Source organism: Platalea leucorodia, assembly GCF_965183815.1.
Source record: "Platalea leucorodia genome assembly, contig: SUPER_19_unloc_1, whole genome shotgun sequence".
Classification (NCBI taxonomy): domain Eukaryota; kingdom Metazoa; phylum Chordata; class Aves; order Pelecaniformes; family Threskiornithidae; genus Platalea; species Platalea leucorodia.
Genome location: NW_028121461.1, coordinates 57,890 through 71,166, shown reverse-complemented (window position 1 = coordinate 71,166; position 13,277 = coordinate 57,890). Strand labels below are relative to the sequence as shown.

At 60.9% G+C, this 13,277-nt stretch overlaps 1 protein-coding gene across 1 annotated transcript in view; it reads right to left on the bottom strand.

The window, feature by feature from the left end:
* Positions 1-409: 409 nt before the first annotated feature.
* Positions 410-13,277, bottom strand: part of LOC309599225 (uncharacterized protein) — a gene marked incomplete at both ends in the record, with an annotated part of 29,231 nt that continues 16,363 nt past the window's right edge. The window contains 6 exons of the mRNA XM_082338049.1: positions 410-541; positions 1,060-1,149; positions 1,510-1,677; positions 2,283-2,395; positions 2,972-3,047; positions 3,631-3,724. Coding sequence (XP_082194175.1) covers positions 410-541; positions 1,060-1,149; positions 1,510-1,677; positions 2,283-2,395; positions 2,972-3,047; positions 3,631-3,724 — 673 coding nt within the window. The remainder of the gene's footprint in view (positions 542-1,059; positions 1,150-1,509; positions 1,678-2,282; positions 2,396-2,971; positions 3,048-3,630; positions 3,725-13,277) is intronic.

Below are 13,277 nucleotides of genomic sequence, written 5' to 3'. Positions count from 1 at the left end.
GGTCACCGACAAACCGACAGCCGGGATGCTGGGAAGGTGCTAGGCCAAACGGTTCCATCTGCTCCTGCGGAACTTGTAAACTGCAGCCGGCCCCCTCTGCCTGCCCTGGGCTGGTGCCACTTGCGGAGCCTCCCGGGGTGGCGGGAGAAGGAGCGGTGCCAGGCTGGGCCTCTCCTCTCTGGAGTAAACCTTAGGAGTGCTTACTGCCTTCCTCAGGTTGCAGAAAAAATTAAGGAGAGGTCCTAACGGTTCCCGCACGCTCCCGCCCTCCCCCCAAAGGGCCTTCTTGCGCACCCCACTTTGGAGACAGAGCTTCTGCACCAATCTGAATTGCCACATCTTTTTTATTTTCTTGTTCCTTCCCCTTCTGCTGCTCTTTTCTGTATGCCCTTCTCTTTTTCCTCTGGCTTTAGTCGAGGCTTTCTGGTTTTGCCATCTTCCCGTGAACCTGCACTCGATAAATGCAGGTGTACGCTGGGTTTCCCCAGTTGCTCTTCACCAGAAGTTTGACACGTGCAAAGGCTCTGGGAAGCGGCGCGTTCTGGGAAGAAAAGCGGGAAAAGGAAGCGGGGGTGTTAGGAGCGACAATGCAATGAAGGTGTCCCTCCCTGCCAGCCCTGCTCCTGCTCAGGAACGAGCTCCTGAAAGTGGGTGGGAGCGGCTGTGGCAATCTGAGGCTCGCTGCTGGTACCGGGGCTGCTGGGGACACGGGAAGGGGGAAGGCAGCTGGCATCCTCTGCATGCCAGCCCTGCTGGGGCTCAGTCTCCCTCCCCTCTGCCCCTTCCCTCTGCTGCTTGCTCTGTGCTGGCAGAGAGGCCGGGGAGGTGCTCCTGTGCGGGGGGCGGCTGCTGTGCAACCCCACCAAGCTCCCGCTGTCTGCTCTGCCCGCTTTCCTCCTGGCAGGCGTGAGAGCACGGGGAGAGAAGGGGCACGCTGTGCTGGGAGGAGAGGACACTGTCCCTCGGCCCAGGGAGAAAGCATTCACGCTCTTCCTGCCATGGACTTGCAGGCAAACCTGGTTTGCTCCCCGGCACCTTGCCCCTGCGCGTGGCCCGTACCTTCAGAGGGAAGGTCTGAATGGTCTCCTTTGCCACGTTGTACGTGAACGTCCCAAGGAGAGTTTCCTCTTCTCCGTCCGCATCCACTCCCTCAGGGGCAAAGCACAAGGAGAGCAGCTCAGACTCGTCCCCACAAAGAGGGAACCTACGTGCTGGATCAGCCCTGCTATCTCCCCACCCTCTCCTGGGGCTCTAGCAGTAGGCTAGCACTCGCTGTGGTGGAGCTCAGGCTCGGCCTTGACTTCTGCTCAGGAACCCTGAGGTGCTTGTCCCAAGCAAGTCTCAAGAGGGATGAAACCCCTAGAGCCCTTGAAGTGTCCCGCTAGGGCACTGCAGTGCTCAGGAGAGAGCAGGACGCAAACCTCAGAGGACGCACAAAAGCAAGCAAGACCCTGCCATGGCTTTCCCCCAGGGCCAGATCCCCGCCAGAAGCGCCCAGCAGAGACTCACAAAGACAGCGACGTCTCTGGGGGCGCTGATGACGGTCCCAGATGGAGAGACTTCTTTGGAGATGTGCTGCACAGTGACGGCAGTCAGGTGGACTCGTGCTGGCAACCTGATGACCACCTGGCCCTGATCCCCTTGTAAAGGCCAGCAGTTTCCTGGGGAAACATCCGGCTGCAAGCAGAACGCGAGAGCAAGGAAGAGTGAGAGAGTGTTGGGGCCAACACAGTGGCCCGCGTAGCTTGAAGCGTAGGCGCCGTTGTTTCCTTGGGGTCTATTTTGGCTTGAAAATGAGGCGCGTGGGAGGAAATGGACAGAAGCAGGAGGCCTTCGTCCCTGCCTGACTGAAAGGGGGCTCTCAGGATTATGGGGCAGAGGAGACCAGCGGTTATGAAACCGTCCCAGTCAGGGCCTAGCAGAAACACCTCTCTGCCCAGTGGCTCTGCAGGGCACCCCCACCTCCCACCTGCCAGCCCCAAAAAGGCGCTGTTAGGGATGGGCGTGGAAACGGGGTCACCAGGGAGAAAGTCTTTCACCCAGCTGGGGCAGAGCACTGTGGGCGAGATGCAGCGGTTTGGCTCCGTTCAGCTCCATTCCCCTCCTGAGGGGAAGCGCTGATTGCTAGCAAGCCCAGCCCTGTGTGCGAGCTTTGCTTTCAGGAACCTGATCAACACTGTGGGCTTGAGCAGTGCCACTGGAGCGAGGGCAGAGCCCCTGAGGTCGGTCCCCAACTTCAGCGGGAGGCAGGAAACCTTCCCTGAGGAGTTCTGCTACGATACCTGCAAAATAGTGTCGGGGGGGTTGGCAGTGCGAAAGAGCCATAAAAGCCTGCAGCCCCAATTCTCTTTGCAGATGTAGGTCTCGGAAGTTCTCTGCATGTCGATGGTGGCACCTGGAAGGGAGGGAGAGCAGGTGACTACTGGAAGAGGCCACATTCTAGGGGGACTCGGTGCTCAGACAGTATTTCTGATGCTGCCGGCCAGCTCCACGTCTGTCAGTCCTCTCCTCCTCCCCATGCCCAGCTGCGCAGGGGAATGACAGCAGCCACCGGCCTGGTGGTGACTGCTTCTCTCACAGCGCCAGGAGGAGAAGGTCTGAGGGTTCTGGGAGACAGCGGGCGCCCACGTGAATGACAGCACACCAAAACTGAGGGCTTGCGGCATGGGCAGCAAAGGATGGCCCAGCCGTTCCCTCTTCCAATGCAGTGGAGAGGAAGAGAGCCCTTCCAACAGCACAGGAACACGTGCGGGGGCAGCGGCGGAGGCACCCGTGCGCAGGCCCCCGTGCGGAGGCCGAGGGCAGGACTGGGAGGGAGTCTGAGAGAGCCACTGTGCCACAGCCTTGCTCTTGGACCCCATGAAGCATTGAAGCTCCCCCACTTTGGAGAGCAGCGCCCGGAGCACGGGCTTCTTTGGGGAGTGCTGCAGACAAGCGCAGGGCAAGGAGACTGGGCTGCTTGTGTCCATACCAGAGCTTTTCAGGGCCCAGTCAGACATCTCGATGTAGACTTCCGAAGCCATCTGGGACGCTGCCTGGTTCACTTCCTGGGAACGCCATAAACGAACACAGAAAAGGACCACATCAGCAGGCAGTTCAGCGTGGCTGCTAGCGCCGGCAGAGGCAAAGGGCCAGTGTCAGAAAGGCAAGGCAAGCCTCGTCCACAGAGCTGCAAGACTCTCTGCTGCTGATGTGAGCCACGAGGACTGAGGAAGAGAATCTGTGTCCACGGCCACGGCCATGGCCACGAGGTGGGTTGACGAGGGTCGCCACACCCTCATCCCCACCCTCCACGCTCTGCAGGTCAGCGGGGAGATGGGCTCGGGCCCTGCAAGCGACGGCTGGCCCCGTCAGCGTGCCTGGGTCTCATCCCTGCCTCAGGAGCCCAGCCAGAGGAGCCAGAGTGCCGGCGTGCCAAGGGAAGGCTCTCGGGAGTCCTCTGCTGCCTCAAGCAGCCTGCTTAAACTGGGCCTGGAGAAGGGCCTGTGCAGCGCAGAAGCTCACCCAGCAAGCCCCTGGGGCAAAGGCTGGCTTGCTGCCGTCAGCAGTCTGACCCCACCAACAAGCCCAAGGAGTGCTTTCTCGGGGGTTCTGCCCAGCCAAGCCTCCTTCCCCAAAACGCAGCATCACCTTTGCCCTGCTGATCTCCGCCCTCAGTTGAGCCACCTCCTCCAGCAGAAGCTGCATCATTTGTCTTTGCTCCGCCAACAAAACGCAAAAGTTCCTGCATGACAGGAAAGCAGATCTTGTCAGAGAGCGGCCAGTCCCCTCTGGGGAGCGTCTCAGCAAGAGGAGAGACACGTGTGCTTCCCCTGCTTTGCGAGCACTTCCCTTCCACACCAGTTTGAGCAGAAGGCAAAGGCAGGTAGGAGGTATGGGAGCCCTGGCTGTTAGCAAAACGAGTGCAGGTAGCACGAGGTCGGCTGACGCTTCTGCACAGAACCAATGCCAGCTCAGGAAACGTCTCTTACCGCAGGGTCTTCAGGTCTTCTGCAGACACAAGTGCCGGCGCCTGAAAGGGAAAAACGCTCGGTTCGAGCATCCGCTACCAGAGCCGCCGGGGCTTCCCAGGAGAGGCTTCCCTAGGAAGACTCGGCACAAGCTGCTGCTTCTTTGGGTCACCCTGCGTGGCAGCAGGAGAGCCCGTGATTTATCCAGCCGCTCTCAGCGATGCTCTGTTGCGAGAGGTGCCTGTGCCACAGGAGTCACCGACCTCCAGCAGTCCCTTTGGCTGCATTGTCCACGCTGACAGTGAGGTCCCGCAGTAAACAGCAGCTGCAATTCACATCATCAAGAGAGAGTTATTTTACTGGGGTCGCTAGCGATGCCTGCAGTCGCGTTGTCTCCGGCCTGTTGCCTTAGGGGTGGGGCAGCAGGTGAGCTGAGGAGGTGGGGAACGCGGGGTGCGGAGAGAGGACGCGCCTCTGCCCGGAAGCCATCGGCCCAGGCTTGAGGGGACTGCGCAGCCGTGAGCCTCAGGTGTGCTCAGTGCCCCAGAGCTATTCCCCGCTTCCCCTCGCTGCTTCAGGGAGCCCCGAGACCAGGCTGCATGGGCTAGGAGAGGTACGTACCTCCCCATGGGTCCCCCTGCACGGCCCCTCCCCTCTGGGAATGCCCAGTTCAGGCTTGGAAGTAGCTACGCCCTTCTCTCGCGGACTTGCAGACGAAGCAAGCCATGTGGTCCAGTGGCCAGAGCAGCAGCATGGCTGGGAGACTCCCAGTCTTACTGGCAGGCCAAAAGGCAGGCCCAGTCCGGGACGTACTCGGGAAGCGCTTGGGCCATGGGAGTTTCCGCCCATACTGGCCCAAAAGGAAAGCTGGCCAGCGGAAAGCTGGCATGCAGCACAGCCTGGCTGTCGCTCTCAGGTGTCTGCTCATGCAAACTCACCAAGAGCCACGGGGAGCAACAAGAAGACGACTTGGAAGATCCTCTTCTTCTGCAGGGCCACCTTTTGCCTGAAAAAGAGGGACTCCTGTCGAAAGGGTTAAAAACCACAAGAGCAAGAAAGATGTGGTAAATACCTTAGTCTCTTCATTAGCTCAGAAGACACCCTGGTGTGATTTAAGGGTGTTGTGAATGCCTTACAGTTTGATGTGATTTAGGGAGTAGCTAGAAGAATAGTTATAAGATAAGAGGGGGCTCCGGGATAATCTCGTTACAGACAACTCGGCCTTGGGAGAACGGATGCACGGAACCATGAACATAGGAAGAAACAGAAGAATGGCAACAGTAGTCTTGAAGGACAACGTCTACGTGATCCTAGGACTGCGTTTGCGCAGAAGCAAGGGTCAATCGGCGAGCACAGTGAAGAAGGCGGGCAGGAGTAGCCTGAGTGGCGGCCCTTGCCAGAGGACGGGCCGTCCCAGCAGCAGCGAGAGAGGCCAGCACAGCTGGGCTGCTCCCAGCGGGCCCCCCCTCTCCTTTCCCCATCCTTTGCTTTACAGGCCTGCAGTGGGAGCAAGCTGGCAGCAGCAGACCCCCCGCCTCGGGAAGCCCACCCGGCAGCACAGCCCGATTCTCAGCCCGTCCCTCCCTGCTCCCTGGCCCCTGGCCCCACCCTGCCCCGCGGCAGACACCTCCCAGTGGCTGTTTGGGGAGGGGGCACGGGCTGCTGTCCCCCCCCACCGCCCCCCCCACCTCTTCCCTGGGCACTCCCAGGTCTCCCGACCCCTCTCTGCCCCGCACAGCTGCTTCCATCAGCCAGGCAGGATCGCGCCTCAGCGTCCCGAGGGGGCCAGTCTCAGGCCCCAGGGGCTTGGCCTCCCCGTGCAGCAGGGCTGGGCTCCGACCCTGCAGCACGAGGCTACCGCCTCCCCAAAAGCCCCTGCTGCACACTGCCTTTTGGCTGCGAGAGTGAGCCAGGCTTTCCGCCGAGACCCGTCCCCACAGAAGGGGGGCGTCGCAAGCCACGGGGCTCTTCTTCAGAAAACTTCTGTCGGCTTCCCCAGGCTGCTCCGCACCCCACTGACCGTGCTAGGCCACGTCCGTGCTACCAGCCCAACCTGATGCCCCGGGCACATGCCAGGCTTCGTACCTACTCGTCTGGCAGCGGCTCGGCCCCGCTGCCTCCCCTGCCGGCTGTTGGCCGGCCTCGTTCCCCAAGGAGCCTTGGGAGGGCCCTTGGCGTCTTCTCTCGGGGGCCTTTCTCCTCGCCATCTCTGGGCAAAGGCAGGCTCCCCGCTCCGCTCTTCCCCCTCAGCCCCAGCAGCGTGGCCTGCCCAGGCAAAAACAGCTCCGGCAGCAGCCCCACGCTGCCCCACAGCAGGAGCGCGCCTGCCCAGGGCAAGAGCCACACGGCAGCTGGGGGCTCCTTGCCCGCGCGCCACAGGGCTGTGCGGGCGGCCAGCTCTGACCTCACACTGGTGGCTCTGACATCACACTGGGGCTCCCCAGGGCGCAGCAGGGCGGGGAGAGCCGGTGGGCTCCCCTGGGGCAGCACGGCTGCCGCTCTCCTGGGCGGTGGGAGCACATGCCTCTGGGCCCGCCAAACCCTGCCACGCTCCTGTGCCGGGCGGCTGCCTGGCCTGTGCTGCCGGGCAGGGTTCCAGCTCTCCTGGGCACCCCCGGGAAACCAGAAAGCCGCCTGGAACGGGGGCTTTGCTCTCAACCCGTGGGGCAGCTGCTTCTGCCAGCGTTTCTCCTTTCGGAACTCTTTTGTGTGCCAAGAAGAAAAACCCAGTAAGAGGCAAGACGGGCTTGTACGAAAGGAGCGGATTTTCTACAAGCAGAACCCCATCGTTTTAAATTCCTACCCCTCCCCTCCTTTTCTAGAGCCAAGATCAGAGGATCCTGTGGGATTATTCTGCATTCCTTCTGCCATTCCGGGTGGTTCCTTAGTGTGAAAAATAAATCCACGTCTGCTACTTCATCCCATTTAACCTCCCGCCTGCAAAGTACCATCAGTTGTACTATAGTAGTATATCTTAGAGTTCCATTCTTTGGCCATTTTGCCTGATCTTCGAGACTATACATTGGCCACCAATTGTTACCATATTCTAGAAGCTGTTTCCGAGTGAGAGGCTCCCCTCCCAATTTCCTCCAATGTTTCACGATACGTCCTAGGGGAGATCTTTTCCGAATCCCCCCTTCCGCAGCGGGCTTAGTGCCCGCCATAAAAGATACAGCAACACCAAACAGAGAAACAATAACTTGGCACAAAATAGTCAGAGGCATTCCCCAGAAGGGGACTCGAACCCCTAGATTACCTTCAGTGGGACTCCAACCCACCCCTTCGGCCAAAGGTTTCCAGACACAGGTGTCCTAGGGACTTGGGCCCCATAGGATCCAATCCTTCCCTTAGGTACCTTTAGAGCCCAACCCTGCGAGGCCTTCGCCGCGCCTGACGGGCAGGCAACCGCCCTTTTAATCAGAAAAGGGATGCCTTTACCTTCCCAGGGGTCCTGCTCAGAGCTCTTCGGTCCGGGCTTCGGAGGTTCTTCCCGAGAATCCCTCGGTGCCGGCTGGGGGTCCTGCGATCCCGCGGATCCGTCGAGATTCAGAAGCGGAGTCCCATCTGGGTCGCCCAAACTGTCACCGAAATGGGGAATCAGCCTCTTCACACCAACGTAGCATCGAGAAGCAGGCATTCTCTTTATTACGGCGCTGGATGCACGGGGGATGGTCCCACCTAAGGTGCCTACCGTCATACAAAGCTAATGGCACAATTGCCGTTTCTGCTTAGCTTTACAAACCATTTCCAGCAGCATGAGAACCCCCCCGAGCATCCTGGGATGCCCACTCCCCAGCCCCATCTCTCAGGAACCCCTTGGGAGCCTCCAGCACCCCGCAGGGAATGCTCCTGCCACCCTGACCCCCTCCCAATACTCCCTGCTGTTAGACAGCTGCCAGGAAGACGGGGTTCTAACCCTCCCCATCCCTGGAACCCTTTGGACGAGCTTTCCGACTGGCTGCCGAGGATGTCCTTAGCGCAGGCGGCGTTGTAGCCCAGGACACGATGCCCATGATAGCAACAGCGGGAGGGAACAGCCAAGTGTTGCACAATGCAGCACTGGGGGACCGAGGGGCCTCGAGTGTTACATGGTGGAGCCCATGACGGGAACAGCCCAAGGGCTGCAGAACCGCACAGCCTTTCTGGGAACCCCAGAGAGGGTGGTCCGTCAAGAGGAAAGACGGGTCAGGGTCGTCCCAATGCCAAGGGGAGAATAACCAGGGGCCAAGCGCTGGAAAATTCCCCGTCGACACTACTCAATGTGACACAAAAGGACCCCCGACAGAGAGCAGCCAGCTCTAGAGCGGGGACGTTGATGGGCCGAGGAACGGGGGGCTTTCCCACAGGCCGCTCAGACAGGCTCCCCACCCCCCTTTCACAGAAACTGGGGGGTCACCGACAAACCGACAGCCGGGATGCTGGGAAGGTGCTAGGCCAAACGGTTCCATCTGCTCCTGCGGCGCCGCCGTCGGGAAAGTAAGGGAGGAGCTCCCAGCCCCCGGCCCTGGCAGCCCCGAAGAGCTGTCCCAAGGCTCCTCGCTCGGCCCGCAGGCCGTGCCTGCAGTCGGCCCCGTTGCCACGGCAGCGGGCCGGAGGGGGCGGGGACAGAGAAGGGCGCTGCACTGGCTGGGGGCGGGCCCTGCCTGTCACTGCCTGGCGGGCGCCATTGGCTGAGAGGCCAGGAAGAGGGTGGGCGGGCTCCGGGGAGAGCTCCTGCAGAGCCCGCTCGGGGCCGGGTGGCCGTCTGCCTGTGGTAAACTGCAGCCGGGCCCCTCTGCCCGCCCTGGGCCGGTGCCGCTTGCGGAGCCTCCCGGGGTGGCGGGAGAAGGAGCGGTGCCAGGCTGGGCCTCTCCTCTCTGGAGTAAACCTCAGGAGTGCTTACTGCCTTCCTCAGGTTGCAGAAAAAATTAAGGAGAGGTCCTAACGGTTCCCGCACGCTCCCGCCCTCCCCCCAAAGGGCCTTCTTGCGCACCCCACTTTGGAGACAGAGCTTCTGCACCAATCTGAATTGCCACATCTTTTTTATTTTCTTGTTCCTTCCCCTTCTGCTGCTCTTTTCTGTATGCCCTTCTCTTTTTCCTCTGGCTTTACTCGAGGCTTTCTGGTTTTGCCATCTTCCCGTGAACCTGCACTCGATAAATGCAGGTGTACGCTGGGTTTCCCCAGTTGCTCTTCACCAGAAGTTTGACACGTGCAAAGGCTCTGGGAAGCGGCGCGTTCTGGGAAGAAAAGCGGGAAAAGGAAGCGGGGGTGTTAGGAGCGACAATGCAATGAAGGTGTCCCTCCCTGCCAGCCCTGCTCCTGCTCAGGAACGAGCTCCTGAAAGTGGGTGGGAGCGGCTGTGGCAATCTGAGGCTCGCTGCTGGTACCGGGGCTGCTGGGGACACGGGAAGGGGGAAGGCAGCTGGCATCCTCTGCATGCCGGCCCTGCTGGGGCTCAGTCTCCCTCCCCTCTGCCCCTTCCCTCTGCTGCTTGCTCTGTGCTGGCAGAGAGGCCGGGGAGGTGCTCCTGTGCGGGGGGCGGCTGCTGTGCAACCCCACCAAGCTCCCGCTGTCTGCTCTGCCCGCTTTCCTCCTGGCAGGCGTGAGAGCACGGGGAGAGAAGGGGCACGCTGTGCTGGGAGGAGAGGACACTGTCCCTCGGCCCAGGGAGAAAGCATTCACGCTCTTCCTGCCATGGACTTGCAGGCAAACCTGGTTTGCTCCCCGGCACCTTGCCCCTGCGCGTGGCCCGTACCTTCAGAGGGAAGGTCTGAATGGTCTCCTTTGCCACGTTGTACGTGAACGTCCCAAGGAGAGTTTCCTCTTCTCCGTCCGCATCCACTCCCTCAGGGGCAAAGCACAAGGAGAGCAGCTCAGACTCGTCCCCACAAAGAGGGAACCTACGTGCTGGATCAGCCCTGCTATCTCCCCACCCTCTCCTGGGGCTCTAGCAGTAGGCTAGCACTCGCTGTGGTGGAGCTCAGGCTCGGCCTTGACTTCTGCTCAGGAACCCTGAGGTGCTTGTCCCAAGCAAGTTTCAAGAGGGATGAAACCCCTAGAGCCCTTGAAGTGTCCCGCTAGGGCACTGCAGTGCTCAGGAGAGAGCAGGACGCAAACCTCAGAGGACGCACAAAAGCAAGCAAGACCCTGCCATGGCTTTGCCCCAGGGCCAGATCCCCGCCAGAAGCGCCCAGCAGAGACTCACAAAGACAGCGACGTCTCTGGGGGCGCTGATGACGGTCCCAGATGGAGAGACTTCTTTGGAGATGTGCTGCACAGTGACGGCAGTCAGGTGGACTCGTGCTGGCAACCTGATGACCACCTGGCCCTGATCCCCTTGTAAAGGCCAGCAGTTTCCTGGGGAAACATCCGGCTGCAAGCAGAACGCGAGAGCAAGGAAGAGTGAGAGAGTGTTGGGGCCAACACAGTGGCCCGCGTAGCTTGAAGCGTAGGCGCCGTTGTTTCCTTGGGGTCTATTTTGGCTTGAAAATGAGGCGCGTGGGAGGAAATGGACAGAAGCAGGAGGCCTTCGTCCCTGCCTGACTGAAAGGGGGCTCTCAGGATTATGGGGCAGAGGAGACCAGCGGTTATGAAACCGTCCCAGTCAGGGCCTAGCAGAAACACCTCTCTGCCCAGTGGCTCTGCAGGGCACCCCCCACCTCCCGCCTGCCAGCCCCAAAAAGGCGCTGTTAGGGATGGGCGTGGAAACGGGGTCACCACGGAGAAAGTCTTTCACCCAGCTGGGGCAGAGCACTGTGGGCGAGATGCAGCAGTTTGGCTCCGTTCAGCTCCATTCCCCTCCTGAGGGGAAGCGCTGATTGCTAGCAAGCCCAGCCCTGTGTGCGAGCTTTGCTTTCAGGAACCTGATCAACACTGTGGGCTTGAGCAGTGCCACTGGAGCGAGGGCAGAGCCCCTGAGGTCGGTCCCCAACTTCAGCGGGAGGCAGGAAACCTTCCCTGAGGAGTTCTGCTACGATACCTGCAAAATAGTGTCGGGGGGGTTGGCAGTGCGAAAGAGCCATAAAAGCCTGCAGCCCCAATTCTCTTTGCAGATGTAGGTCTCGGAAGTTCTCTGCATGTCGATGGTGGCACCTGGAAGGGAGGGAGAGCAGGTGACTACTGGAAGAGGCCACATTCTAGGGGGACTCGGTGCTCAGACAGTATTTCTGATGCTGCCGGCCAGCTCCACGTCTGTCAGTCCTCTCCTCCTCCCCATGCCCAGCTGCGCAGGGGAATGACAGCAGCCACCGGCCTGGTGGTGACTGCTTCTCTCACAGCGCCAGGAGGAGAAGGTCTGAGGGTTCTGGGAGACAGCGGGCGCCCACGTGAATGACAGCACACCAAAACTGAGGGCTTGCGGCATGGGCAGCAAAGGATGGCCCAGCCGTTCCCTCTTCCAATGCAGTGGAGAGGAAGAGAGCCCTTCCAACAGCACAGGAACACGTGCGGGGGCAGCGGCGGAGGCACCCGTGCGCAGGCCCCCGTGCGGAGGCCGAGGGCAGGACTGGGAGGGAGTCTGAGAGAGCCACTGTGCCACAGCCTTGCTCTTGGACCCCATGAAGCATTGAAGCTCCCCCACTTTGGAGAGCAGCGCCCGGAGCACGGGCTTCTTTGGGGAGTGCTGCAGACAAGCGCAGGGCAAGGAGACTGGGCTGCTTGTGTCCATACCAGAGCTTTTCAGGGCCCAGTCAGACATCTCGATGTAGACTTCCGAAGCCATCTGGGACGCTGCCTGGTTCACTTCCTGGGAACGCCATAAACGAACACAGAAAAGGACCACATCAGCAGGCAGTTCAGCGTGGCTGCTAGCGCCGGCAGAGGCAAAGGGCCAGTGTCAGAAAGGCAAGGCAAGCCTCGTCCACAGAGCTGCAAGACTCTCTGCTGCTGATGTGAGCCACGAGGACTGAGGAAGAGAATCTGTGTCCACGGCCACGGCCATGGCCACGAGGTGGGTTGACGAGGGTCGCCACACCCTCATCCCCACCCTCCACGCTCTGCAGGTCAGCGGGGAGATGGGCTCGGGCCCTGCAAGCGACGGCTGGCCCCGTCAGCGTGCCTGGGTCTCATCCCTGCCTCAGGAGCCCAGCCAGAGGAGCCAGAGTGCCGGCGTGCCAAGGGAAGGCTCTCGGGAGTCCTCTGCTGCCTCAAGCAGCCTGCTTAAACTGGGCCTGGAGAAGGGCCTGTGCAGCGCAGAAGCTCACCCAGCAAGCCCCTGGGGCAAAGGCTGGCTTGCTGCCGTCAGCAGTCTGACCCCACCAACAAGCCCAAGGAGTGCTTTCTCGGGGGTTCTGCCCAGCCAAGCCTCCTTCCCCAAAACGCAGCATCACCTTTGCCCTGCTGATCTCCGCCCTCAGTTGAGCCACCTCCTCCAGCAGAAGCTGCATCATTTGTCTTTGCTCCGCCAACAAAACGCAAAAGTTCCTGCATGACAGGAAAGCAGATCTTGTCAGAGAGCGGCCAGTCCCCTCTGGGGAGCGTCTCAGCAAGAGGAGAGACACGTGTGCTTCCCCTGCTTTGCGAGCGCTTCCCTTCCACACCAGTTTGAGCAGAAGGCAAAGGCAGGTAGGAGGTATGGGAGCCCTGGCTGTTAGCAAAACGAGTGCAGGTAGCACGAGGTCGGCTGACGCTTCTGCACAGAACCAATGCCAGCTCAGGAAACGTCTCTTACCGCAGGGTCTTCAGGTCTTCTGCAGACACAAGTGCCGGCGCCTGAAAGGGAAAAACGCTCGGTTCGAGCATCCGCTACCAGAGCCGCCGGGGCTTCCCAGGAGAGGCTTCCCTAGGAAGACTCGGCACAAGCTGCTGCTTCTTTGGGTCACCCTGCGTGGCAGCAGGAGAGCCCGTGATTTATCCAGCCGCTCTCAGCGATGCTCTGTTGCGAGAGGTGCCTGTGCCACAGGAGTCACCGACCTCCAGCAGTCCCTTTGGCTGCATTGTCCACGCTGACAGTGAGGTCCCGCAGTAAACAGCAGCTGCAATTCACATCATCAAGAGAGAGTTATTTTACTGGGGTCGCTAGCGATGCCTGCAGTCGCGTTGTCTCCGGCCTGTTGCCTTAGGGGTGGGGCAGCAGGTGAGCTGAGGAGGTGGGGAACGCGGGGTGCGGAGAGAGGACGCGCCTCTGCCCGGAAGCCATCGGCCCAGGCTTGAGGGGACTGCGCAGCCGTGAGCCTCAGGTGTGCTCAGTGCCCCAGAGCTATTCCCCGCTTCCCCTCGCTGCTTCAGGGAGCCCCGAGACCAGGCTGCATGGGCTAGGAGAGGTACGTACCTCCCCATGGGTCCCCCTGCACGGCCCCTCCCCTCTGGGAATGCCCAGTTCAGGCTTGGAAGTAGCTACGCCCTTCT